Source organism: Thamnophis elegans, chromosome 9, assembly GCF_009769535.1.
Source record: "Thamnophis elegans isolate rThaEle1 chromosome 9, rThaEle1.pri, whole genome shotgun sequence".
Classification (NCBI taxonomy): Eukaryota; Metazoa; Chordata; class Lepidosauria; order Squamata; family Colubridae; genus Thamnophis; species Thamnophis elegans.
In genome coordinates, this window is record NC_045549.1 from 23,509,405 (window position 1) to 23,534,275 (window position 24,871).

A 24,871-nucleotide genomic window follows, 5' to 3' on the forward strand; every position below is an offset into this window, starting at 1 on the left:
CGGTTGCGCACGCGCCGCGCATGGCATTCCTCGGCCTCCCCGTGGTCGGCGCCTGCGCGTAACCGTCTATCCCAGCTTCTGCTTGCAAAAGTAGGATAAAACGGGTAAGTGAGATGCGGTATGTGTTGGATTGGATGGGGGGGGGAGTGTTTAGATTAGCGAAGGGTGGCCGGGTGACCTTTTACCGTTAAGGATGGGGCGCGTGCCTGGATTTCTGGGGTTTTTTTTTTTTCTCCTAAGGGGTGTCGCTCAGCGGGGAGCTCTGATGGGGCCCGTCCATTGCTTTTGGGTACAAAGTCAGGCTTGTAGATTCGGGGGTGGCGGGGGGAGAGTGGAATTTCCTCTTGATAATAGCTGGGAAGAAACGAGTGGGTGGGTGGGCAGAGCCCGTAAAAGGAGTGTGTGGATGACAGGAATATCTATACGCAGTAATTCAAACTCTCGCTATTTATTTATTTATTTATTTATTTATTTATTTATTTATTTATTTATTTATTGTGTTGCTATTTCTTGGCATCTGTGGAACTGGGGAAACATAGGTATTCAGGGAATGTCTAAAAAAAGTCTGTGCTGTAAGGAGAGGAGAGGAGGAGTTGGAGAATGGGGGGGGGAGGTCGAAGCTGTCAAGAATCCCGCGAATGCCTTGAGAGAATAATAAATAGTAAGTTTTTGGTTCTGGGGGTGGGGGAGGGAGGAGTAGCGATATATTCCTGAACTTGTTGCTTCATTTTCTTCCTTGCCTTCTCTTGTTGCAGTTTTACCTCAGGTTTTTTTCCCCCCTCTCCCTGCTCAGGCCAACCCACACAGATAAGATGATATACAGATAAGGAGAAGGGAGGAAAGGAAAGTTTCATGCTAGGGCTTTCTGTTTTAAGATTTTTCTTCCGCTTTCCATACATGACCTTTGGAAGGAAAGTGGAGAAGTTTCTTGGATGACAAGCGAAACCTCTTCAAAAGAAAAACCAGAAAGTCCAATTGCCTCTTAGGAAAGCACCTTTGGGACTACCATGGAATGACTGGAAATCTCCATAGAAATTTAATGCTAGAAAGCACAGGATTCATTTAGATGGCCTTCAGTTCAGTACATTGGAAACTGGGTGTTTGTTTATTTTGGGGGGGGGGAAGACTTCTTACTACTTTGAGAGCTGCTTCTAGTTATTGGCCTAGATATGAAATAATAACCCTATACAAGAAGTTTTTTTTTCTTCAGGCAGCTGTAATGAACATACTATATGCATAGATTCAGTCATAAAAGCTCACCTTAAAGAGTGTTGCTCTTTTAAAATGTTAGAATATTCACCTTTTTAATGCAGCAACTCTGTTTCAACACGTTTAGGGTCCTATTTTATTTTAATAAAATAAAAAATATTTTAATAAAATATCTCTTAGCTTTAGAACTTTTGCTTTGGAAGTGTTCATTCATAACTCTTGGCTTGTGGCAATTGATGTTCTTGGTGACATAAGATAATTTGGTTTTCTGATAGCTGATTTTCCAGTTAGATGGCTGTAAACTTACTAAAATGAATGAATGTGCCTGTGTATGTATATTTACTTTATCTTTACTTCATTAATCTATTTACACCTGAACTTGCCTAATTCTATCCTATGTATACTAAATTCAATATGTGTGCCTTTAAGATCTCGTTTGCATTCTTTTTCTTTTGTCTGTACAGATGTCACTGTTCATTGCACTGGCTTACCACCCTTGGTCTTTAATGCAGCCTAATTCTTAAAGGAAAAAAGGATTGGTCAATATGATAGTGCACGTGCATTTTCAAGGCCTGTTTTAATGCTGTCAAGGGATATTTGCATGGTTAACTCTGCCTCTCCTAATATCAGGTGCTCACAAAAGACAAATTTGGTGGGGAAGAGGAAGTAGAGTTGAGGGTCGTATCTTCCACTGAACCTTTGAATGCAGTTTGAATCTCTTCTCTGGCAGTACCTGTTAAATGTGAGTGAAACTAACATTTGGTAGCCTAATACATTCTTTTGCATCAAATGGAAGGATATTTGTATTACTGTGAAGGAAATAAGATACGGATGTGCAAAATAAGGATCTAAGGCCAGTATATCATTATATGAACAGAGCTTTAATAAAAGATGGAAGAGGGTGCTGAAATCAGTGCTTGATTATTTTTTTATATTACCAGTAGTTCCTTCATCACTACCCTCTAAACTGTTTATCCAGTTCAGGAAAGTATTTTTCTCTCAGTAAGACATCTTCAAGCTAAGCTTCATATTGAAGGGAAGAAGTCAAAGACATTTTTGATAAATGGCTGAAGTCAGTTCTAATAATAGATGTCAGAGTGAGCTATATTTTATTAAATGTATTTATCAAATTTCTCTGCTGCTCATTTCTATACTTTTATAGAATATAGAAATATTAACTAAAATCTAATTTAATTCTCCTTATGAAAGTTTTACTATAAGTGATTCTAAGATTATTAAAGCTTTTCTCTTTTTATTTCTAGTCCTTCCACTATGTGGCTATAGTGAAATAGTTTAGTAGAATACTTTGAACATACACCTTCCTTATGTTCAATAAATGAGATCCTTGACAAATCAATTACTGTATTTTTCAGAGTATAAGACGCATCAAGATTTTGAAGAGGCAAATTAAAAAAAAGTTTTTGCACTCTGCAAACCTCCCCAAAATGGACCATTTTTCACAAAATAGGGCCTGTTTTTTTGTCAAAAAAGGGCATGCATAGCCTTTAGGAGGCTTATAGAGTGCTCCTGGGGGCTGGGCCAGTTTTTCACTCATTTCTGCCCTCCCCAGCCCCTAGGAGCACTCTGAAAGCCTCCTAAAGACTATGCACGACCATTTTGGTGAAGGGGGCAGGGTTTTGGGAGGCCAAAAATGCTGTATTCGGTGTATAAGATGAACTCAGGTTTTCATCCTCTTTTTTGAGGGAAAGAGGTGCGTCTTATATTCTGAAAAATATGGTACTTAGAGTTATGTGCTGGCTCGCTTGTCTTTTTTCCATTTAGTGTAAGTGCTTTGCTAATATTTGGAAGGGCATGAAAATAGGCTTTTTTTTTTTTTTAGAATTGCAGAGAATTTTGGAATTGCAGACATTTTGGAAAAAAAAACCTGAATATTTAATTTATAACACTCCTTGCACTATAAAATGCTTTGCAAAATGTATTATATATAATTTGGATTGCTTATATAGGTACTTTTTGCTCTATCGTTATGCTATTGATATTTTATTTGAGTTACTTTTTAATAGTAATATTAAAAATTATAAAAGAAAAATAATACTTAGATATACTGTAAAGAAAACTGTATAGTAAAAAAAAGAAATATTTAAAAATGACTTCATTATAACAAATATATTCAATTTTGATAACTTATTGTCTTCTCATTAAAGACAATGATCTTTTCTTCCCATATCTAAGCTCTTGCCTATAAACAAATCCTTAAAACGTTGTCAATTCAGTCCTAGAGCTAACGTATCCATTTTAACCTTGAATAAATGAACCACCTTAATATTGCTTCTTTTTACTTTTAGCAATCTTAATTTTTAGTCCCTTCAAATAATATTCTAGAACTTGATTTCCTTTTTTTTTCTTTGTCTTTTCTCACAATATTCTTTAAAGGATTAACTTGTTTGTATCTCCAATATAGAAAAACTATCCAGATCCCTCTCTCGGTTTATTTCTACATCCCTTTTAATTATTAAGACATGAGTGTCTTTCTTTTGCATGTCAAGTGTAGCATCTACAATTCTAATAGCTTGTCATTTTTAAATCCACTTTCAGTTCTGTCTCATTCTTGTATGGTAAAACTTGTTCCTTTCCATAACATCTTATCTATAGAGGGAGATAGTGATATCATCCACTGCGTTCATTGTTAAAAAATAAATATTTTTCTCCTTTCTGTAGTAGTACAATTTAAATATTCTTTAATTGTAATCTTTAGTTCCTTCCTTATAATGTCCCATCTTATCATGTTCTTAAGAATTAAAAAAAAATATTTTATTACAAAAAATTCTTATAATTAATTCCAATATCTCATTTTAAATCCATCTGGGCCCTTATTCTATTGACCCAAATCAATGTTCTAATCACCATTTTGATCCCATCAAAAAAAATTTAAGTCCTTAAATTTAAATTTATACAACCTCTTTGGCTAAGAGTTGAAGAAAATATATGTGGTGTTTTCAGACTTGTCGGTTTAATGGTTCCTAAAAGCTGAAAAGCAATAAACAAGCAATTTTTGAAAGTGCTTAGGAAGTAGAAAGAAGGAAGTTTGATCAAGATGTTGATTGGTTTAACCATTTAATCATGTCTGACTCTTGGCGACTTTATAGGCAACTGCTCTCCATGCTACCCCGTTACTAACTTATCAACTGCAGTGACTCACTTCACAACTGTGGCAAGAAGGGTCATAAAATGGGGCAAAACTCTCTTAACAAATGTTTTATTTAACAATAGAAAATTTGGGCTCAACTGTGGTCATAAGTCAAGGACTACTTGTACTTGGCGACCAACGGAGAAGAGATGGAAGAGAGATAGTGGGTCAGGGAAGTTGAAGAAGAGGCAATGCCTTACCTTACACAGACTATACTATAATCATTAAAATTAAGAATTTTTATAGATCAATTTATAACAAAAATATGATTTGTATAATACAGCTTCTGGGGTAGAAATGGTGAACTGAACTAAAGTGGAGCCAACAATCATGGTGGAATAAAGAACCCTTTGTAATTCCTCTCTGGAGAAGGAGATGATTCCACATCACCCACAAGTGTTTCAGATAGTTGCTTCTCATGAAGACACCAAGGCAGCAGTGTCCATTGATTACAATTCTGAGAGACAATGGAATAGTAATCTTGCTCAAACTAATGATTCCCAACATCATTAGTTTGAGCAAAATTACTAGTCCTTGACATTTCTAGGAAAAAGCAGTGGATGGGAATCAAACCTTAGGATACCCATTTTGCTACATGACATTCTGTCTGAATTAGCAGTTTTAATGTTAGTTTCTTGTTCTATGATATTTTCTTTGTATTCTTTCCATGGAGTTCAAAAATGACTTTTCTCTACATAAAGATGTAGTTGTTCACCCCTTCATTTCTTTTATTTTTAACTGTTCTGCATCTAAATACAGAAAGCTGTGAGGGCATTCTTTTTCATATTTTATATATCATTAAAACTATCAGGGTATATTCTCATCATCCTTTATTTTTCCCACCCCTATTTTTGTGCGAAAGTAATCCTATAAAAAAACAAATATTTTCCTCCTGAATTTTATAGAGTTCATATTCTTTGGGTAAGCATATTTTCGGGTAAGAATATTTGAAGACAATTTAGTAAGATCTTTGCAAGAAAACATTTTTTCCACTTAAAAAATATGGGTATGTTAAATCTATACCAGCTTAACATCATCTTTATCTTTTGGTTTTGTATTGTTTCTCTTCAAAAGTCAACATTTTATTATAAAAGAGTCATACTATTTTTCATTGTTTTTCTGCTGTTGATTCATGGAAAAGGTGTAAGCTTTAACGAAATATCAATGAAATAACAGTTGCTGGAATTGGCTATGTCTAGTTTAATGAAAAGAAGGACTAGGGAAGACATGATAGCAGTGTTCCAATATCTCAGGGGCTTTCACAAAGAAGAGGGAGTCAAGCTATTCTCCAAAGCACCTGAGAGCAGGACAAGAAGCAATGGGTGGAAACTAAACGAGAGAAGCAACTTAGGTTAGGTTTAGGTTTAGGTTTAGGTTTCATTTTATTTATATGCCACCCTATTCCCAGCGGGACTCAGGGCGGCGCACAAACCCAAGGAGGGAAAGGGGAACACAAAAACTACAAATACAGGCATTTAAAAACAACCAACAGCCACACAGATCGAGGGGGGAAGGGAACTCATCAACCCCAGGCCTGCTGACGCAGCCAGGTTTTAACGGCTTTTCGGAAGGCCTGGAGAGAGGTGAGGGTCCGAATCTCTGCGGGCAGTTTGTTCCAAAGGGCCGGAGCTGCCACAGAGAAGGCCCTCCCCCGGGTGGTAGCCAGATGACATTGGCTAGTAGACGGAACCCGGAGGAGGCCGGCCCTGTGTGATCTAATGGGTCTTTGGGAGGTAATTGGCAGCAGGCGGTCTCTCAAGTACCCAGGTCCAATACCATATAGGGCTTTATAAGTAACGACTAGCACATTGAAGCGTATCCGGAGACTGATCGGTAACCAGTGCAGCTCGCGGAGGATAGGTGTAACGTGGGTGTACCAAGGTGCACCCACGATCGTTCGCGTGGCTGCATTCTGGACAAGTTGAAGTCTCCAAATGCTCTTCAAGGGCAGCCCCATGTAGAGTGCATTGCAGTAGTCCAGTCTTGAGGTCACGAGGACGTGAGTGACTGTTGCGAGTGCCTCCCGGTTCAGGTAGGGACACAATTAGTGCACCAGGCGAACCTGGGCAAATGCCCCCCTGGTCACAGCCGACAAATGGTGTTCTAAGGTCAGCTGTGGGTCCAGGAGGACTCCCAAACCCTGCGAACCCTGTCTGAGGGGTGTAGAATTTCACCCCCCAGCCTGAGTGATGGAATACTAACCAAATTTTTGGGAGGGAAACACAACAGCCACTCGGTCTTGTCTGGATTGAGCGCAAGCTTGTTAACCCCCATCCAGACCCTGACAGTCTCCAGGCACTGGCACATCATGTCAACCGCTTCACTGAGTTGGCACGGGGCGGACAGATACAGCTGGGTATCGTCAGCATACTGATGGTATTTTATCCCGTGCCGCCGAATCATCTCACCCAACGGCTTCATGTAGATGTTAAACAGGAGGGGGGATAGGACCGAACCCTGTGGGACCCCATATTTCAGGGGCCTAGGGGTCGACCTCTGCCCCCCGACCAACACTGACTGCGACCTGTCCGAGAGGTAGGAGAACCACCAAAAAACGGTGTCTCCCACCCCCACCTCTCGTAACCGTCGCAGAAGGATACTGTGGTCGATGGTATCGAAGGCCGCTGAGAGGTCAAGAAGCACTAGGATGGAGGGATGGCCTCCATCCATGGCTCTCCAGAGGTCATCGGTCAGTGCGACCAAAGCGGTTTCCGTGCTGAATCCAGGCGTGAATCCAGACTGAAAGGGATCCAGATAATCGGCTTCATCCAAGGACCGTCGGAGCTGAGAGGCTACCACTTTCTCAACAACCTTCCCAATAAAGGGGAGGTTGGAGACTGGATGGTAGTTATTCAAAATGGCTGGATCCAGAGATGGCTTCTTCAGGAGGGGTCTCACCACTGCTGTCTTCAGTGCCGGCAGAAAGAAACCCTCCCGAAGGGAGGCATTCACCATCGCCTGGATCCAGGTCCGCATCACCTCCTTGCTGTTCGCGACCAGCCAGGAGGGGCACGGGTCCAGTGCACACGTGGCGGCACTCACCGCTCAGACTTAGAACTAAGGAGAAATTTCCTGACAGTTAGAACAATTAATCAGTAGAACAGCTTGCCTCCAGAAGTTGTGAATGCTCCAATGCTGGAAGTTTTAAAGAAGAGATTGGATAACAATTTGTCTGAATCGGTATAGGGCATGGGTATCAAACTCGCCGCATCATGTTGGTATCTCGTATTGCGACTTTTTTGCCTTCACAGAGCTGGGGTGGGCATGGCCTGCTCATGACAACAGTTGATAACTTGCAACTGTTGAAATATAAAAAGCCAAAAGCAAAGACCAGGCAATGGTTAAAAAATTTGAATTTGTGCCAAAGCTATAGAGAGTGCCAGAGCTATTAAATGTTTAGTGAAATGTTTTTGTGGAATACTAGATGTCTTCCTTTTGCATAGAGGTTCTACAGTGGGATAGTAACTACTTTTTGTAATGAGCTTCAAGTTCTTTAAATGTGCGTGATTGGATTCAGAGAGGTAATAAGGAGAATTCTGTTTACAGAAAGCTGCTTCTGGTGGAGGTAACTTTGCCAGTATTTTATGCTTTCTGCAGCCTTCAGTTCCCCAAAGACCCTGGAGCCAACTTATGCAGCTGTGGGTCACTTTATGAAAACTCTCTCTGTTGAACCTTTGTCTAAGTCCATTCCTGGTGTTGAAAAAGCCTAAAATCTTCATGGCTAAGATCCTTTTTTTTCTGTATAGTTAGCTAGACAGTTTAAGTATATACTGTATATATGGAGCAGGATTGCTGCTTGCTTATTTCTTGCTTATGGATTATCCATAGTCACCTGAGTAATTTCAAAAGGAGCAGACTGTTGTCTCAAATAATAGGAACATCCTAAAAATACTTCCTTCTTGTGAGTTAGAGAACTTTGGGATCAGAGAGTGTCTCTGCTGTTGAAGGGAAGGTAAAAGAATCAAAACAGGAATCTGTCCACAGAATCTTGGATATTGCCAGAATACTGGATTTGGTATGCCTTGTGTCTAATCCAAATTGATGTTTATCAAAAGAAACTTGAGACAGAGGGAGGGGGGAGGAAGAGAGGAGATTTCTGTTGATTGAAGGAAAAAGTAAAATGTCTTTCAGATTAAACTTGATCCCCAGTGAACTCCCTGTACATTTTCAAGTTGTTTTCTTGGCAGTAATATGGAAACAGTTTGCCATTGTTGTCTTGATGTTTTATTGACTTCTCCATGGTTCCAGGATTTCCTGGTGATTTCCCACACAGATGCTAACCAAATCCAGCTCTGGTTCAGATCAGAATTGAACAGGGGCTTGCCACCTGCTCTAGGAGACCTATGATGTATGATATATATATATATTTAACATCTATACTTAAGAGTCATTCTAAAGTAAATTGAAGATCCAATTCTGTGAATTTTATCGTCCCTGATTCCTAGGAAATTTGCCAAAAATATTGAAATGAATTGCCATTTTCAGATACTTCTGCAATTTTCATTAACCTACTAAAGTCATCTGGATATTGGGAACTTTACTTCTTAAATATGCTTGATATCGAGCAGTGTGTTAATAAAAGTCCTATTTATTCAGGGTTTTATATTCTATTAACTTAGAATGGACCTGTAGATAATAATACATGCTATCTTCAGCATATGTTAGACTAAGAGTTTGGTCAACCAAAGAAGTTTGCTTAATGATTAAGAATGCAGTGCCTACTGTGTATTCAGTTACAAGTTCTTGTAATTATTCATAAGTGAATTGATTGATTTACATTTATTGAATTTTTTCTGGCACCCATTATACAAAGGGCCTCAGAACAAATTGATAAATTAGTTAAATTAATCCTAAATAAACAGATAGAAGCAGTACTAAGGAATAGTGTGTATTTTTAATACCTTAGAGTGGATTAATAAGTGCTTTGTGAATGTAATGGTTGTAGAAGCATTCTGTATTTTTTCATGTTTGCCCATGTAAACAGTTAAATAAATAATTAAATTTTCTCGCTAGTTTTATTTATTCATTTTTCATTTGTAAAATTTATTGGCCAGCCATCTTACCACAGGATATATCTGTGCATTCACAATCGTAAAAAGATAAAAACAATACCAAACCTAAAAGACATAAATAAAATACTGTATAGATCCAAATACTGCCATACACAGCTCACTCATTTTAGTGAGTCTCAATTAAATAGTAATATTAACTGACACTATATATTTCTGTATGTTCTCCATTCCTGGACATTTCCCAGTCATATTCATCAATGATTATAATGGCATACAGGTGAATATTGGAATGGCAGAGCTAATAATGAATGTATTAATATATCCTACAGATTTTTGCAGTAAAATATAAAATCTTAATTCTGTAGTGGGGAAGAATCTGTAGTGGGGAAGAATCAGATCAGCTAGCCACATGAATTCAAATATTTCATGGATATTTAAGCAAAATCTGATTAAATTGAAGTGGGGTATAAGCTAATAAAAATAACTAGTTTATAGATTTGTTTGCTAGTCTCAGAGTTTGAATTTAGGGTTAAATTAACCAAAATAAACCATGAGAAGAGAAATGAAAGAGAGACCTACAGTAGTTGTAACTTTGGATCTGTGCCATGATTAATTATGTGTTATGATGAGACTAAATAAAAATATGCGTTATGGAAGGAAGAAAATAAGTGATATTCCTATGTTTGATGAAAATCAACAGAAGCATAGTAGTCTTGGAGAGAACATAACATGAGAAGACATTGTACAATGACCTTCCTTAACCTGAATCTTTTAAGATGCTGAGTTTTGAAAATATATCCAGAAAAAAAACTATGCTGGAAATGTCTGGAATAGAAGAAATTGTAGTGAAGCAATTGTTAGAAAAGAAGCAATCCTTATTTGCCTGTCATTCTTGCTATTGTTTACTCCACCAGAAATCTGTATAAGTCAAGTGCTTAGTATGGTCAATGAAAATTAGTAAAAGGGTAAAATTTGGCTTCAGAAGATGAATTTGATAGAATATTTCAGAAAGAACTGGTAAGAGAAATTGGTGTATGCAAGTGTGCGTATGTATAGCCTTACTAATAACTATTTCCGTTATTTCAAGATTCAAAATCTCAAACAGGTTTACAGCTTAGAAAACGCTTGCCATAGAACACAAAACTTTTTCACAAGGAAAACGATCCATCTTTTAAATGTTTGATTTCAGTTGACTCAGTTTGTCTTTTATGTCTTTAAAAGTGGAATGTATATTGTTATATATAGAAAAAACATGGTTATTACAGATGATAGATAAAATGTCCTTTTTATAACTAAAAAGTAAACTAAGTAAAGTAAAAGTAAAGACTATACATAGCAAAGTCAGTGTGACAAGTTAATGTGACCTTTGAGTTCTAGGGAAAAAAGTGAATATGTTATTAGTTACGTTCAATCTATTTATTCAAAACAAGGTTGGAAATAATTGCATTAATGACATGTTTATATTATCCTGTTTCTTTTATCTAGGATTTTAGTCCGATCCTTGATGAAAATGGCAGCCAACAATGCAGTTTTGAATAGACTGGAGCAGAAGGGCGCTGAAGCAGATCAAATTATTGAATACCTTAAGCAGCAAGTTGCTCTTCTGAAAGAAAAAGCCAGTAAGACATAACATTAAAATAGATTATTAATTATCCATTCTAAATCAGTTAGTAAAATCTAAAATTAATTATTTTTATTACCTATTTCAGGTAATAGCTTTTCTATAAAAGACTATAACAACACCTAATTTCCCACTGTCAAGGGGTATATTTGGCGGCACTCTTTTAAAGAAACTCTATAGTTATGGCTAATAGGTACCGGAATTAAAACTGTAAAAACAATAAGAAGGGAAATTATGGTTTTATAGTCAATAGAATCATAGAGTTGAAAGGATGATTTATGTTATTCAGTCCCACTCATTTAGTGGAGAAATCCAAATTATAGCATCCTAAATAGATAGTTGTCTAACCTCCGCTTGACTGCATGAAATGGTGAATTCACAGACTTTGTCTTGAACTGACTTTGCTGCTATGAATTCTTTTCTAACATTCAATCACAATCTGATTTCCCGTAGCTTACATCCATTCTTCTATCCTGTAACTTACATCCATGTATTCTGGAACAAGAAAGAAGAGGTCTTTACCTTCTATATGACACATTTAGTGATCTTTAAATAATGATATCATATTTATACTTCACTTATTTTTTCCTCAAGGCTAAACACACTCAACTTTTTCAATCTGTGTGAATAGACTGATAGCACCTTTGCCTCTTTGTTGCCTTTCCCTAAGTTGTTCCAATTTCTGTGAATAATGGTTAAACGTATTGTGTCGGAAATATCGAGTTAGATTGATGCTGAATTTAGTGGAATGACTATATTCTGTGAATCAGAAATTATCTTTCTCTTGATGCAGCCTTAAATTACATTTGACTTTTTTTTGCAGCCACATCATTGTCCTGGTTCCAACTTAGGTCTTTAAACTGCTTTAACAAGGATTTTTTTAAAAAACAAACCACCTATTACCACTAAACCAGATATTCCTGGTAATGATGCATTTGATTTTATGTCCCTAAGAAAAGAACTGCCATCTAGTCCACAATTAGAATTTTGCTCTTGTTTTGTTAGTTCAATACAAATTATTACATATCTAAGGGAGGCCTAGAGCTCCCAGGTTTCTGGTTTCTAGGCCAGCACCTTAACTATTACAGCAAACATCTACAGTATTTTTACCATCTTAAGGAAGTTACTGTATCTAATCAAACATGTGATAAGGTTAGCCCATATCTTGTTCTTGACAAATCTATTTAAGCTACTTTAATTATTACATTGTTTTCAATAACATATGATCTGTTTTAAAATCTTCCTAGTTATCAATATAGACTGATTGGTTTGAAGTTTGCTGATTTTCTTTTATTTACGATGGGACAATATTCACTCATTTCCAATCTGACACCTCATCAGTTTCTTAGTTTTTTCCTAAGGATTTGGTTAGTTTCTTTAGTATCCTAGAAACTTCATCTTGATCCTCAAAACTGAAACACATTCAGACCAAATACATATTCTGTAATCATATATCTATTTATTTCAAATTTCAATCCTGTTCCTTCTGATTAACTTTTTGTTAAACCGGTCTGAACTGTTTGAAAATCTGTAGGCCTTGTCCAGGTTACCGGTCAATATTTTGCTATTTTTATTGAGCAGTTGGGGTATGTATGTATGTATGTATATATCTATGTGTAATGTGTGTGTGTGTTTGTGTATGTGTGTGTGTAATCTTCACTAACATTCTTCAGTAACCTCAACTTATTCTGAGTTTTCCTGTCACCATTTGTGCACTGTTTCCTTGAGACTTGGCCTGGTTTCTATTTATTTTTGATTTTCTCTAACTTGATGGAATGTTAGAAATAAATTATATAAAGGGACTGTCAACAGATAACTCTCTGAATATTGAACATTTAGCTAGGCAAGGGAAGCTGGCAAATAGAAGACCCAACTAGAGACTGCTGAGAAAAATATTTCCCCCCTTCCTTCAACCCCCTACTGTTTTCCTATGGGAAAGGCTTTTGGGCAGCAGCTTGGAAATATTGTGGTTTTCCAATCTGAGCTGCCCCCCCCCCCCTCCACTTCTGGATATGCAACATCAGAATGGAGATGAGCAGTCCATTCTGTGCTTCCCAGTGTATGCACATGCATGCAACTCAGGGAAGAACAGTAATATACACATATATAGATACTGAAACTACAAATTTGATTAAATATAAATAAATACAGACAACTTTCTATGGCCATTGCTAGAAAAGCATTTGGGGAAAAAATCTGCATCCTTTTCTTTTTTTATTTGCAAGCCCCCACTTAGTATTTTTGTTTATATTTTGAATTTGCTTTTTCTGCTATTCTCCATATTTTTTTGCAACTTTACAGTTCCTGAAGAAGGGAATTTACTTTTTCACCTCCGTTGTTAGGACCTCCCATTTATCTGATTTTTTAAAAAGTTACATCAAGATACATGTCTGACTACTCTGAATTTTTTGCAAAATAAAACCAAAATTGTATGTTCAACAATATTATGGTTGCCATATGGATATTTTTTATATTCTATTGTTCAGGATTTTAAGCTTTTGTATTTAATGCATGTATACTAAAGCTTTGTCCTTTTCATGATCTAAGAGATTGTATGGCCTAGAGTCAATAAACAAGGTTTCTACTTACAAATATGAAATGAAACCTTTCAACAGTTTTCACATAGTTACGAGATAATATCTCCAGAATCTGTCATCTTTTTTCCACTCCTAGTTTCTTGTTATAGAACATTTAAACAATAAAGTGTTTAGCTATGCATTCCATTGGAATAGGCATATAACATTGTTCCAGCTTGTATTCCCACCAGAACCAAAGCACAACAGTTCATTTCTTAGAATATATGCCAAGGAAAAGAGGGAAGAAGTGTGAATTGAATAAGGAGTCCCTTTTGTATATGTTATGGCTTTAATTGGAAAACACAGCGTTCAGGGGGTATTACTGCAGGGTTTTAATAACAACACCGGGTGGTAAAATATCTGTTTTAATATTTAGAAAAGCTGGAGTGAGTGCTGATATAGGCATTCCATAGGATCTCTCTATAGACACCTGTTCCTTGTTCCATAAGCTTTAATGGAAATCACATGGAACTTTTTGATTGCATTTTCCATTATCGTGACTTTTGCTTATGTTTGTTTGTTTTTATATCATGACACTATTTTCAAATAAGATATTTGAGCACTCATAATAGATTCGTAAATGATTCTGGGAACTTTCATACTTGTAAATGTATCCAGTGTAACTCTGTATTTTTAATATAAATGTTTAATCCAAGTACATAAGGTACAAGTAATTAGGAGATTTCTCCATTGTCTTGAAGTTTTCAAAACAAGTGTTCTGTTACCAGTATATAGCTCCTAGCAGTGAAACTCAACCCTTTTTTTAACAATTCAGCAGTGATTCTAATGAGAGTTCTGCCTCTTATAGTCTTGCAGGCGTCTCTGAGGGAAGAGAAGAAACTACGTGTTGAAAATGCTAAACTTAAGAAAGAAATTGAAGTGCTAAAACAGGAATTGATCCAAGCAGAAATTCGAAATGGAGGTAAAAATATTGTGTTGTTTTATGCAAGCATACCTCATTTATAGGAGGACTATTTTTGTAGGGTCCAGTATTTTTTAAAAAAACATTAAAAAGAGCATTGAAGGGCAGCAGAATTGCATTTCTTTTGCTTAATGTGATCTGAATGAGAAGTAAAAAATCAGGAGGAAAAAGAAAGATATTTGCTACTGTGTTTTCTATGCTTCTTTGGCAAAAGAGATTTTGGTGACGGTTAAGAAATAGCCTGCATTATAGTATCTCAGACAGAAGTTATATTGGCAAACTTGAAATATTTGAATGTTTTGTTTGTTTTTAAAGACCAAGTTGATACAACTTTACTTGCAGATAAGGTTGAAAATGTTGAAAAAGGTTATGGTCAGGTCTGATCTTTTTTGTACAATACAGTAAACATCCATAAACATATGCAGTTTATAACTTCTATCCTTTGGTTCTTTTTAATGTATGGTTATATCTCAACTGTATTATTAACTCATTGTAATCAAACCATCTAAAAAAAATCTGGATTAAGATATCCACATGAACATCAGTGATTTCACACTTTAGTTTGTCTGTGTTTGGTTATGATCTTTGCAATTTTCTTTACCATTAATTATCATGATATGAAAAAAAATACCAGAAGGCTTAAAAAGTACATAGAAGAAAATATTTTTTCAATTAACAATGTACTTTTATTCCAACAGATTTCACAAAATAAGTTTAAATAAGTTTAAATTTCAGAATCAAGATGTTAATTAATTGGAATGAATATTTTGTGTTTAACTGTAGTGAAACAAGTATCTGTGCCACCTAGTGACTCGGCTTCTGCAGTTTCATTTTCCAAAGATCTCTCTCAAACATCATCTGCTGCCGAAGCTCTAACTGATCCTAAACAACAAATCAAGGGACCCAGTGAAGAAAAGAAGAAGAAAGACAAAACAGAAAAGAAAGGTAATATGTTATTGGAGACTTCGGCAGGCTCATTTTCTAACTCAACTCTACACGTTAGTACCCTTTGCTTTTCTCTCAACTGCTCTCAGGCTTGTAACTATCCTTTCCTCATTCTATAAATGGAAATTGGACTTTGTTTTGTCAGTTTGAAGATTTTTCATGCTTTTTGTTTACAACTATGCTTTGGAATTGTAGGGATTACTGGATAAACAGGAACAATGATTTATTTTTGATGCCATGTTTGTTGTTAGAGTAAATAATAGCTATGTTTTTTTTACCACTATGCTTTATATTACAGTTGTTGATGTAATTGCAATGTTTTTGGTTTTGATGTCATGAAAGTGTTCTTAATACTTTACATAAGGGAGTTTTTGTAATGAAAAAAGAAAAAAAATAGGTAGTTTTGTGAAGTGAATTGCATCAGGATTTATTAATTTGGTTTCCTTCCTTTTTGTAGGAGAAAAGAAAGAAAAAAAGCAGTCATCTGCAAACGATGATTCAAAGCCTTTAGATGTTTCTCGGCTTGATCTTCGTATTGGTTGTATTATGACAGCAAAGAAACACCCAGATGCTGATAGTCTTTATATTGAGGAAGTTGATGTTGGAGAAGCAAATCTAAGAACTGTTGTCAGCGGTTTGGTGAAACATGTTCCTTTAGAAGAGGTATAAATGAAATATCTCTGATGTCTTATTTGAGGCATTATCAACATTCTTATTTATTATTGTTCATCATTTATGTAAAACTATTTATAGTATGTTCCCGTTAAATTCTTAAATCTCAAAATCTTGAGATCTTGAAGTTGAGGCTTAGTGGTTTACTTAGTGAAACTTTTGATATCTTTTTAATAGTTTCCTTATCTCAAAAAAAATCTACTAGTTTGAAGATTCAAGTAGTCCTCTGAGATCTATGTAGCATACCCTACCATTAGTTCCCTACTTTTGTCTTCTAGATATTTGTAGTTGAAGCTTAGTCTGGTGATCAGTTGTAATACATTGAACATTGGTAAGGCCGGTAGGCAAGATTTTACATTTCTTCCTCAGTAACAAAAGTCATCTTCAGTAGTCCAGTTTGTACTTTTAGAAACGTTCCAAAACCCACATTGTTCAATTACAGTTGGAAAGGTTTTATATTTCTATGCCAGAAGTAAAGAAAACTAACAAGGATCTTAACCTTTATTGTTCATATAATGTCTGAATTTGTATCTGAATTTCTGTTATGCAGTCAGAATCCACCTTATAATATGCTGAGCAAATTATTCTTAATATTCATGGATCAGAAGAACGTATTTTTCATAGCATTCTACTAGTATTTGTTTTACTTATTGTTCTAATTTCTCACAGGTTTCTGTTGCGATCATTATCTAATGTGAAACATGCTTTAACTAATACCAAGCACACCATTACTTTATGGTGTAGCATGCTTGGCTTTTCTTATATAGTGAAGAATCTGCAACCTAAATCCAATATGGTCATTTCTGGAATATTGTTTCTTGTTAAAAAGGATGTGATCTAAACCACTCTGCATTTATATTGGTTAAAATGTTCAAGTGAAAAAAATACAAAAATAGAAACCTGGATATAAAGGAATGCTAGAAAATGAATTAAAAATAAAAATTAGTCAAAAGAATATATACATAGTGTACAATCATATACACAAACATACATATACACACACAGACAACATTTTCCCCCAGCTACAAGGTTTCTCTTCCAGTATTGTACCACATTGATTCTTGCTGCTATTACCATATATCATAATAAACTATCTTACATTTTTCACATATTTTCTCAGATAATATGTAATAAAATATTTGTGTTTTAATTCAAATGTTACAGAATTTTTTGGAATTTTTGGCATATTTTCATCCATTACTTTTGATTTTTTTTCATAATCATGTATGGTAAAATGCTGTTTTCAACATTTATTGTTACAAGATTTATATGTCTTGACAATTGTTGAGAGACTTATTAATCAGCTATAGATTTTGTATCAGTTTTTCCTCAAATTATAGCTTGATGCAAATTTTATTAATTTTTTTATCATATGTCTTCTCATTGAGCCATTGTTATGATTTTGTTGCATTTTGATCAGAATTCCCATGTACTAAAATTTAATTTCCTTGGACAAAACTGTTGATTGCATTGTCACTGGTGGAGTCAGTTGTCTTGTTTATTTTGTACTCTTCTTCCCTAGAGGTCGCCTCAGCCTCTTGCTTGGGCTGGGAAGCTCAGAAGAGTTGGGTCTCCATTCATGAATGAGACCATCTAGAAATTGTATGTTGGGAAATTGAAAACATGCCCTAAAAGAAGCCAATGGCAAAATGCTTCCATAGCAATTCCAAAAAACCTATATGTCCAAATGAAGTCACCAGGTGTCACATCAAAAAAAACCTTTTCTTTTCTCTCCTTCAAAACTGGGTTGGAACAGAAGCCTATAGAGTTTAAATGAATGTCTTGGAAGGCATATTATATGTGCAACCATTTCAATTTAATTTGTTCCAAACATTTGTTCTATCCTGACATTTGGGATTTGTAAATATGCATAACATATTTTATCCTGAGTGGTAAACCACTTGACATATTTGTTACATTTTCCTTAATTAATTTAAAATTCTTAATTTAACAATTAAAAGTTGACTTTTGATAACTAAAAATGGAAATCAAATAAAATACTGCTGCAACCATCATCCACCACATCAGGACACAATGCTAAAGTTTTTATTGCTTCTTATTGCATTAGTATGCTAGAGGACCATTAACCTTTAATTAGATATTTCTTGATTGTATTGTTGTATTAGTGAAAGAAAGAAAAATTTTATTTGTATATTTTGCTCCATGTTCTAAATGCATTAATCTTTTCTTACTACTTCATTTGGTAGAAACCTGAAAAGGCCTCCTTAAATTCCACTTTTTTCTTTTAACTTCTATATAGATGCAAAATCGGATGGCTGTATTTCTCTGCAACCTAAAACCAGTAAAAATGAGAGGAGTGGTGTCCCAAGGCATGCTGATGTGTGCTAGCACACCAGAAAAGGTGGAAATTATACTTCCTCCTAACGGAGTTGTTCCTGGAGAAAAAATTACATTTGAAGGTTTTTCAGGTAAACAGAAATGTCTTGAAGATTGAACAGAAATTGATGAGAATTTTTTTATATGAATTATGAAAACATTTATAATGTGGTTTTAAATGTTGCGTATCTGCTGTAATTTAAACAAAAATGAAAATAAGATTTTAGGAATGATTGTTCACTAATAGGTAATGCTATTAAGTAGGCAGAGAAAGAGAGAAGTAATACAGAGTACTATTGTGTACCAAGTTATTATGCATGTCTCAAAGAAAAATGTTTTAAGGAGTATGTTTTTTGCCAGCTATCTATCTAAAGTCGCACACTAGTTCATATCTTGTGTTTCATGAGGTTAGTATTGAATAATGTTGTTCTTTTGCTGCTCTCTTTTATCTACTTACTAAAGGTGTATGTTTAATTTTTGTGTTCTGGACCTTCTGCAATCCAATATGTAAATTGTGGATCATATATAAAATCCCCCACTCTTCAAAGGGAGAGTAGAATACATTTCTAAGGATGATAAAACTAGTAAAAATGTTTTCAATAATAAGAAATTTTGCTCAAATAACTTTAAAAAAATAATTGCTTCTCTAATAGATACAGGTATTCCTAGATTTACAGTAGTTCATTTAGTGACTGCTCAAAGTTACAATGGCACAGAAAAAAGGGACTGATATCATTTTTTCACACTTATGACCGTTGCAGCATTCCCATGGTCACCTTTTGTGACCTGTCAAGCAAAGTCAATGAGGAAAGCTAGTTTCACTTAACAACTGTGATATGAACATGCTACCAATTTAAGAACTGCGATGATTCACTTAATAACTCTGGGAAGAAAGTTTGTAAAATGGGTCAAAACTCACTTAACAAATGTCTTGCTTAGCAACATAAATTTTGGGCTTAATTGTGGTTGTAAGTTGAGGACTACCTGTACAGTATAGGCAAACAATGTTGTTTATCTAGATTAAATAAAAATTCTTTAATGCAGAATCAACCAAAAAGGAGAACACAGATGTCAAAACCACTTTGGAATTATCTATGAGATATTGTATGTGTTATTTTTCAGTATGATATGAAATTAAAAGTGGAAAAATAATACATGTCCTCTGATAAGATTAGATTTTTTTAGTTTTAAAATAGAAAGTTTGTAACTATTCCTTATTCCAGAATTAATTTTAGGGAAAGCAGTGTTCTCTTAGTTGCAGAAGTGGAAAAGGGGGAAAAAACTAAAATCCAGACTTAATATTATAAAAGTAGGTTTTCTTATTTTTTTACATGATAAAATATAGAAGTCTGCACATTGTATACTTGATAATTGGTGCAATGCCATCAAAGCCATTATTGGTTATTATATAGAATTGTAACTTGGAGGAAGTTATAATTCTATAAAAGGAAGAATGAAAATATACAGCTGGACAAGAGTGCTAACAGAATTTTATTAAGTCATAGTCTCTTGAGGCATTTCTGCAAGTTTCTTAACCAAAAAGTGGTAGCGCTAACTTTGAAATTGAGCTTGAGAGAAAAGTATAGGAGGGCAAGCCATGTTTGGTTATAATTAGTTGGGATTCCATAAAAATGAAGTTATATTTTAAGACAGATTTAAAAATCCGGCGGGGTAGGTAACCTCAGAACCTGAACCAATAGATTTCACAGCCACAAAACTTACTTTTCCTATCACGTAGCATATGGAGTAGTGGAAAAAAAGAGTTGCTTAAAGATATGATAGTATCCCTCAAAACGTACGTGTGTGTGTGTGTGTGTGTGTGTGTGTGTGTATGTTGTTGTTTCTTTGACCTCAATCTTTTATGCTGACAGTTTATGTTCTTGCAGTGAATTTTCATAAATTTTCATACTTATATTTATTTAAATGTTAGCAATGTTTGTAGGGGAATAATTTCATGCATCTTGTAGACTGGTATGTTTCAAGTAAGATAATACAGTTTGCTAGTATGTAGCTAGAATATTTATTGTCCTAGACCAGGGGTGTCAAACTCAAGGCTGGATCCAGCCCTCGGGGTGCTTAGATCTGACCTATGGGGTGCCCTGGAAACAGTGAAGGACTGACCTCCGGTGCTTTGCATCAAAAATGGAGCTCGGGAGGGCTGCCCATTAGCTTTGTTTTCACTGGAAAGGGTTGCAGAAGGCAGTTAGAGCCAAAAACAGAGCTCAGGAGCCCATTTTCGCTGGCAGAGCACGTGGACCACCACAAGCACCCGTGACATGAGTGATGGCAAGCTGGCCCTGTCTGCCTTGGCCACACAGACACCCCTGCCCAAGATCAAACACAACCTGATGCAGCCCTCAATGAAATCAAGTTTTACACTCCTGTCCTAGACAATCAAATCACCATCTCCAAAAGGCATAGCAGCAATTGTTAATTAACTCACTGGTAACTCCACTTGAAGATGGTTTTCTATGATCTTTTGGGCCTCCACACACTGTGCAGTACTGTGCGCACACAAATAGATTTGTCATAATCACCACTGAAATTATGCTTGATCAGATTCTAGAAACTTTCATCACATTTTCAGGAGGTTATAGAAAATGTCATACTACTTGCATATGATTGTTCCTTTTTTCTGCTTTTCTTCAACAAAACATTCTCTTTAAATAAAACATTGGGAGCTGCTGCTGGTTAGTGAATTTCCTTTTACAGATCATTATGGCCCTGTTGCAATTGGATATGTTTTTATAGTGGTTTTAGTCTGATGGATTGTTGTTTCCTTTTTTGTTATATTTTATTGCCATTTTGATTTATAAAGTGTCTTTTAAGAGTCCGATTTATAAGTCCAGTTTTTCATAAACAGACAGGAAGCAGGGGGAAATGCTGTATCCCTCCTTCTGTTGCACAAACTTAGCAAACTGCATTACATACATGATTGAGAGGCTGCCATGACAAATTAACTTTGTTATGAGAGATACAGAATTTGTGAATGGGATTCCTCTTTGATGGGAAATTTGAAATAACTGGATTTTTAATAGTTTCAAATGAAGGATTTATAACTTACCTCTGATAAGTTTAGTCTTTGGAGACTATATATCTTAGCTGCAAAATAGGAGACTGCTCTCTAAAGCACCAAAGAAAAATAATGCTCACAAATCTGGTAGCTATGAAATAAAGGCATCCCTATTTTTTTTAACAAGCTTCAATATACTAAAGATTGGAAAATAGCATTATATTTGGTCATTTCTCTAATTTCTCCACCTTATTATATAACATCTCTTGCAATGATGACAGAGTAGTAGTTTGCTTAGCAATATAATAAACTTTTATATTTAAATAAAAACCTATTGTTGCTGCATTTATATCACCGGAAATACTTTGTTTAGACTTGTCTTTCTGATAAGATGCTGAAGGAAGATTGTCCCATATTGGGTGGGAAATTGCTGTTTACTTACTAATGATTCTTTAGTCAGAGCAGCACTATAGATTGATGTTTATTAATAACAGTATTTTGAATGCTACACTTAAAAATATCATGTCTATCCCCAAGAATTCTCTCCATTTTTCTTATAGATGTCTTTCAAGAGAGACAGTCTCTCTTGAAGAAGACTTGTCTCTCTTGAAAAGAAAAGGATGAGAAGGGAGGGTTTTATGGAGCATACACCATGGTGTTCTGGTAATGTTTAAAAGTGGTGCCTGTGCTAATCTAATACAAGCTCGCCACAGATCCCTGGAGAGTTTGCCTGGGTATTCCAAAGCAAGTTTTAATAGAACCCAGAAGGTTGTTCTGTAATCAAATCCAGATTTTAATTTATTCTTGAAAACTAAATTCAGTTTTGTAATGTTTGCATTTTAAAGACTTGCCTGCTCTTTTGATTTGATATATATTTTCTTTTGCATAAAGAGGCTTTTATTTTATTTGAAAAGTTTTACCGTGAGGAGATGTCATTTTAATTGCCATTAAGTTACTTATTTTTTCTCCTCTAAAAGATAACCTGTTGGTCTGAGATTTATGGCTTATGCACTGAAACTTCTCATTTGTTCCCAGGCCACAAAGAAACCTGAAAAGTTGATTTCAAACCACCAGATAGTATAGTAGAAACCATTTTGATCCAAAATGGCCATGGCCATATTGCTATTGTTGCGTCCAGCTTCCTCTCTGACCTTTAAAATGTGCCATTTTAAAATTTCTAATGAAACATCAGAGTAGATCAGTACAAAGATGCACTAGTGTTTAATAGATAATCAGGATAAAAGTGAGATTTCTTTCTGTTCACTGGTAACTGGGTGGGCAGATAATATGCTCGTGTATAAACATCTGTCATTAGTTGATTTTTCTTTCTCAAAAACCATTTGTTAATTTGAATACCAATCTGTCAGGTGTGAAGAACCAGACCCACATATGTAGAGTACAAATTAGAGTGACTATTGCTCAACTCCTCTATTTCACAGGAATCTTCCCACAGCGGCAGGTTGCCTGTGGGGAACATTAGATAAAATCCAACAGCATTCAACAGGGAGTCAGACTTTGCCTTCTTGTACTTACATTACAACTGAAGAATTTGACCGCTCTTCCCATCCAGAATGGTTGTTCTCCAACATAATTCTATTATACTTGCTGTAATTTTTATCCTTTACAGGTGCTAAATTGTTTAAATCTTTGGGTTCCAGGAAAATATTAGGCTTGGAATTTATATAAAAAACAATATTCCTCCTGTATTGCAGCATATCTGTTCCTGCCTTTTAAAATAGCTTCAGTAACTATTGTTTCTAAATGAAATAATGGCTAGAAAGGTCTTTGATTGGGAAGTCGGCATTACTTTGAAGACTAGTACTTGCTAGCAAGTACTGCTTGGAAGAACCTATTAATATTTATGTGTAACTTCAGGATTTTTTGTAGATATTTGTTTGGTTATTTGTAGGAACAGAATGATAGGCCAGGTAGATCTTTGAGCGAGTTTTTCTTTGCTAGCCACCTGTTCTACAAATAAGAATAGGAAGTCACTAGCATTTCTCTGTCTGTTAACCTATATATCATCTAGTACATGACAGATGACTTAAGTTGTCTGTTGTTCTAATGGGCTATGAATAAAATTCAAATGTGTAGAATGCCTGGATTTAGTTTAGTTTAGGTACATAATATGTACCTAACACAAGGGCTTTCAGATGGTAGAAGAAGTCCTTGTTTTAGAAGATATACTTATAGTAAGTTCACAGATTGCTGTGTGAGCCCCGTACTAAGGAAATAAGGAATAAAGCATTACTGCTACTCTGCATGGTCTTGCACATTCCTGATGGGAAGCAGAACACCTAGCTCACTTAAATGGTTTTCATAATCTTACTCTTGGGCATTGTATTATTCTACTGTTGTGCTGTAACCTCAGGATTATTTACAGCAAAAAAGGCATAACTCTTATTATCCCATAACTAGGTTACATGTGGAAGGCTGCATTATTTTATTTTTAATCAGTTTGAACATACTTGAGTGATTTTTTAAAAAGGTGAGACAAAAGAAACCCAAAGTAATGTATCTTATATTGTAGATACTATTTGAAGATGATATAAAATTAGTTTGCCAGATCTAAGTACGGTTGATTATTAATTTTCATAGATACTGTTCATTGCTGCCGGCTGGAATTTTAAATCAGTTCTAAACCATTCTTTTATATATTGGCTAGAAGCCAAGTCAGTTTTAACTGTTGTTAATAATGTTTCTGCAGGTATATTGTAATAATTAGTTATAGAGAAGAAGGATGAGGAGAGGAAGTTCACAATGTTTTGACTTTTTTCAACTCATATTATTAGTTTAAGTTCAATTTTTCTCAACTAAGGTTTCACAAGAGATTGGGATGGATGGATGAACAAATATCTTTTTTAAACTTTGTCCACTGCACAGTCCTTTGTTCACTGCCCAGTCCTGGCACTACCGGGCCCTGGCCTATTTCCAACTAGGCTGCACAATTAAGTTATGCTGTGCACATATGTGTCTGTGCATCAGCCCTGCGTGCACATGCACATTGGCCTGCCCATCATGGTGGCCTGGTTCCCCTCTCCCCTCACCGGACCACCAAGCCACAAAGGTTGGGAACTGCTGATATAAATCGATTCCTTTATGTTGTGAAAGAATATGAGTTCAAATTCTTTGTTTCACTTTCTTATCTTCCTTTTTCCTTTTTTAAAAAGGAGAACCTGAGAAAGAACTTAATCCCAAGAAGAAAATATGGGAGCAGATCCAACCTGATCTTCAGACCAATGACCAATGTATTGCTACATACAAAGGAGTGCCATTTGAAGTGAAAGGGAAAGGTGTGTGCAGGGCTCCTTCGATGGCCAACAGTGGAATCAAATAAATGAAAGCAAGCTTGGAAAAGTTTGAGATAATTTTGAAGGGAAAAATATGAACATAAATAAATATTGCCTCACTGAAAA

At 35.5% G+C, this 24,871-nt stretch overlaps 1 protein-coding gene across 2 annotated transcripts; it reads left to right on the plus strand.

The window, feature by feature from the left end:
* Window positions 1-20: 20 nt before the first annotated feature.
* Window positions 21-24,871, plus strand: AIMP1 (aminoacyl tRNA synthetase complex interacting multifunctional protein 1). 2 transcript variants are annotated; one of them, XM_032223825.1, is made up of 8 exons: window positions 21-104; window positions 1,840-1,951; window positions 10,855-10,988; window positions 14,375-14,488; window positions 15,272-15,433; window positions 15,891-16,096; window positions 18,366-18,534; window positions 24,626-24,871. In XM_032223825.1, coding segments are annotated over exons 2-8 (954 nt in total). In that variant the 5' UTR covers window positions 21-104; window positions 1,840-1,949; the 3' UTR covers window positions 24,793-24,871. The 2 variants fall into 2 exon arrangements, with proteins under 2 accessions (XP_032079716.1, XP_032079718.1); XM_032223827.1 differs by lacking the exon at window positions 1,840-1,951.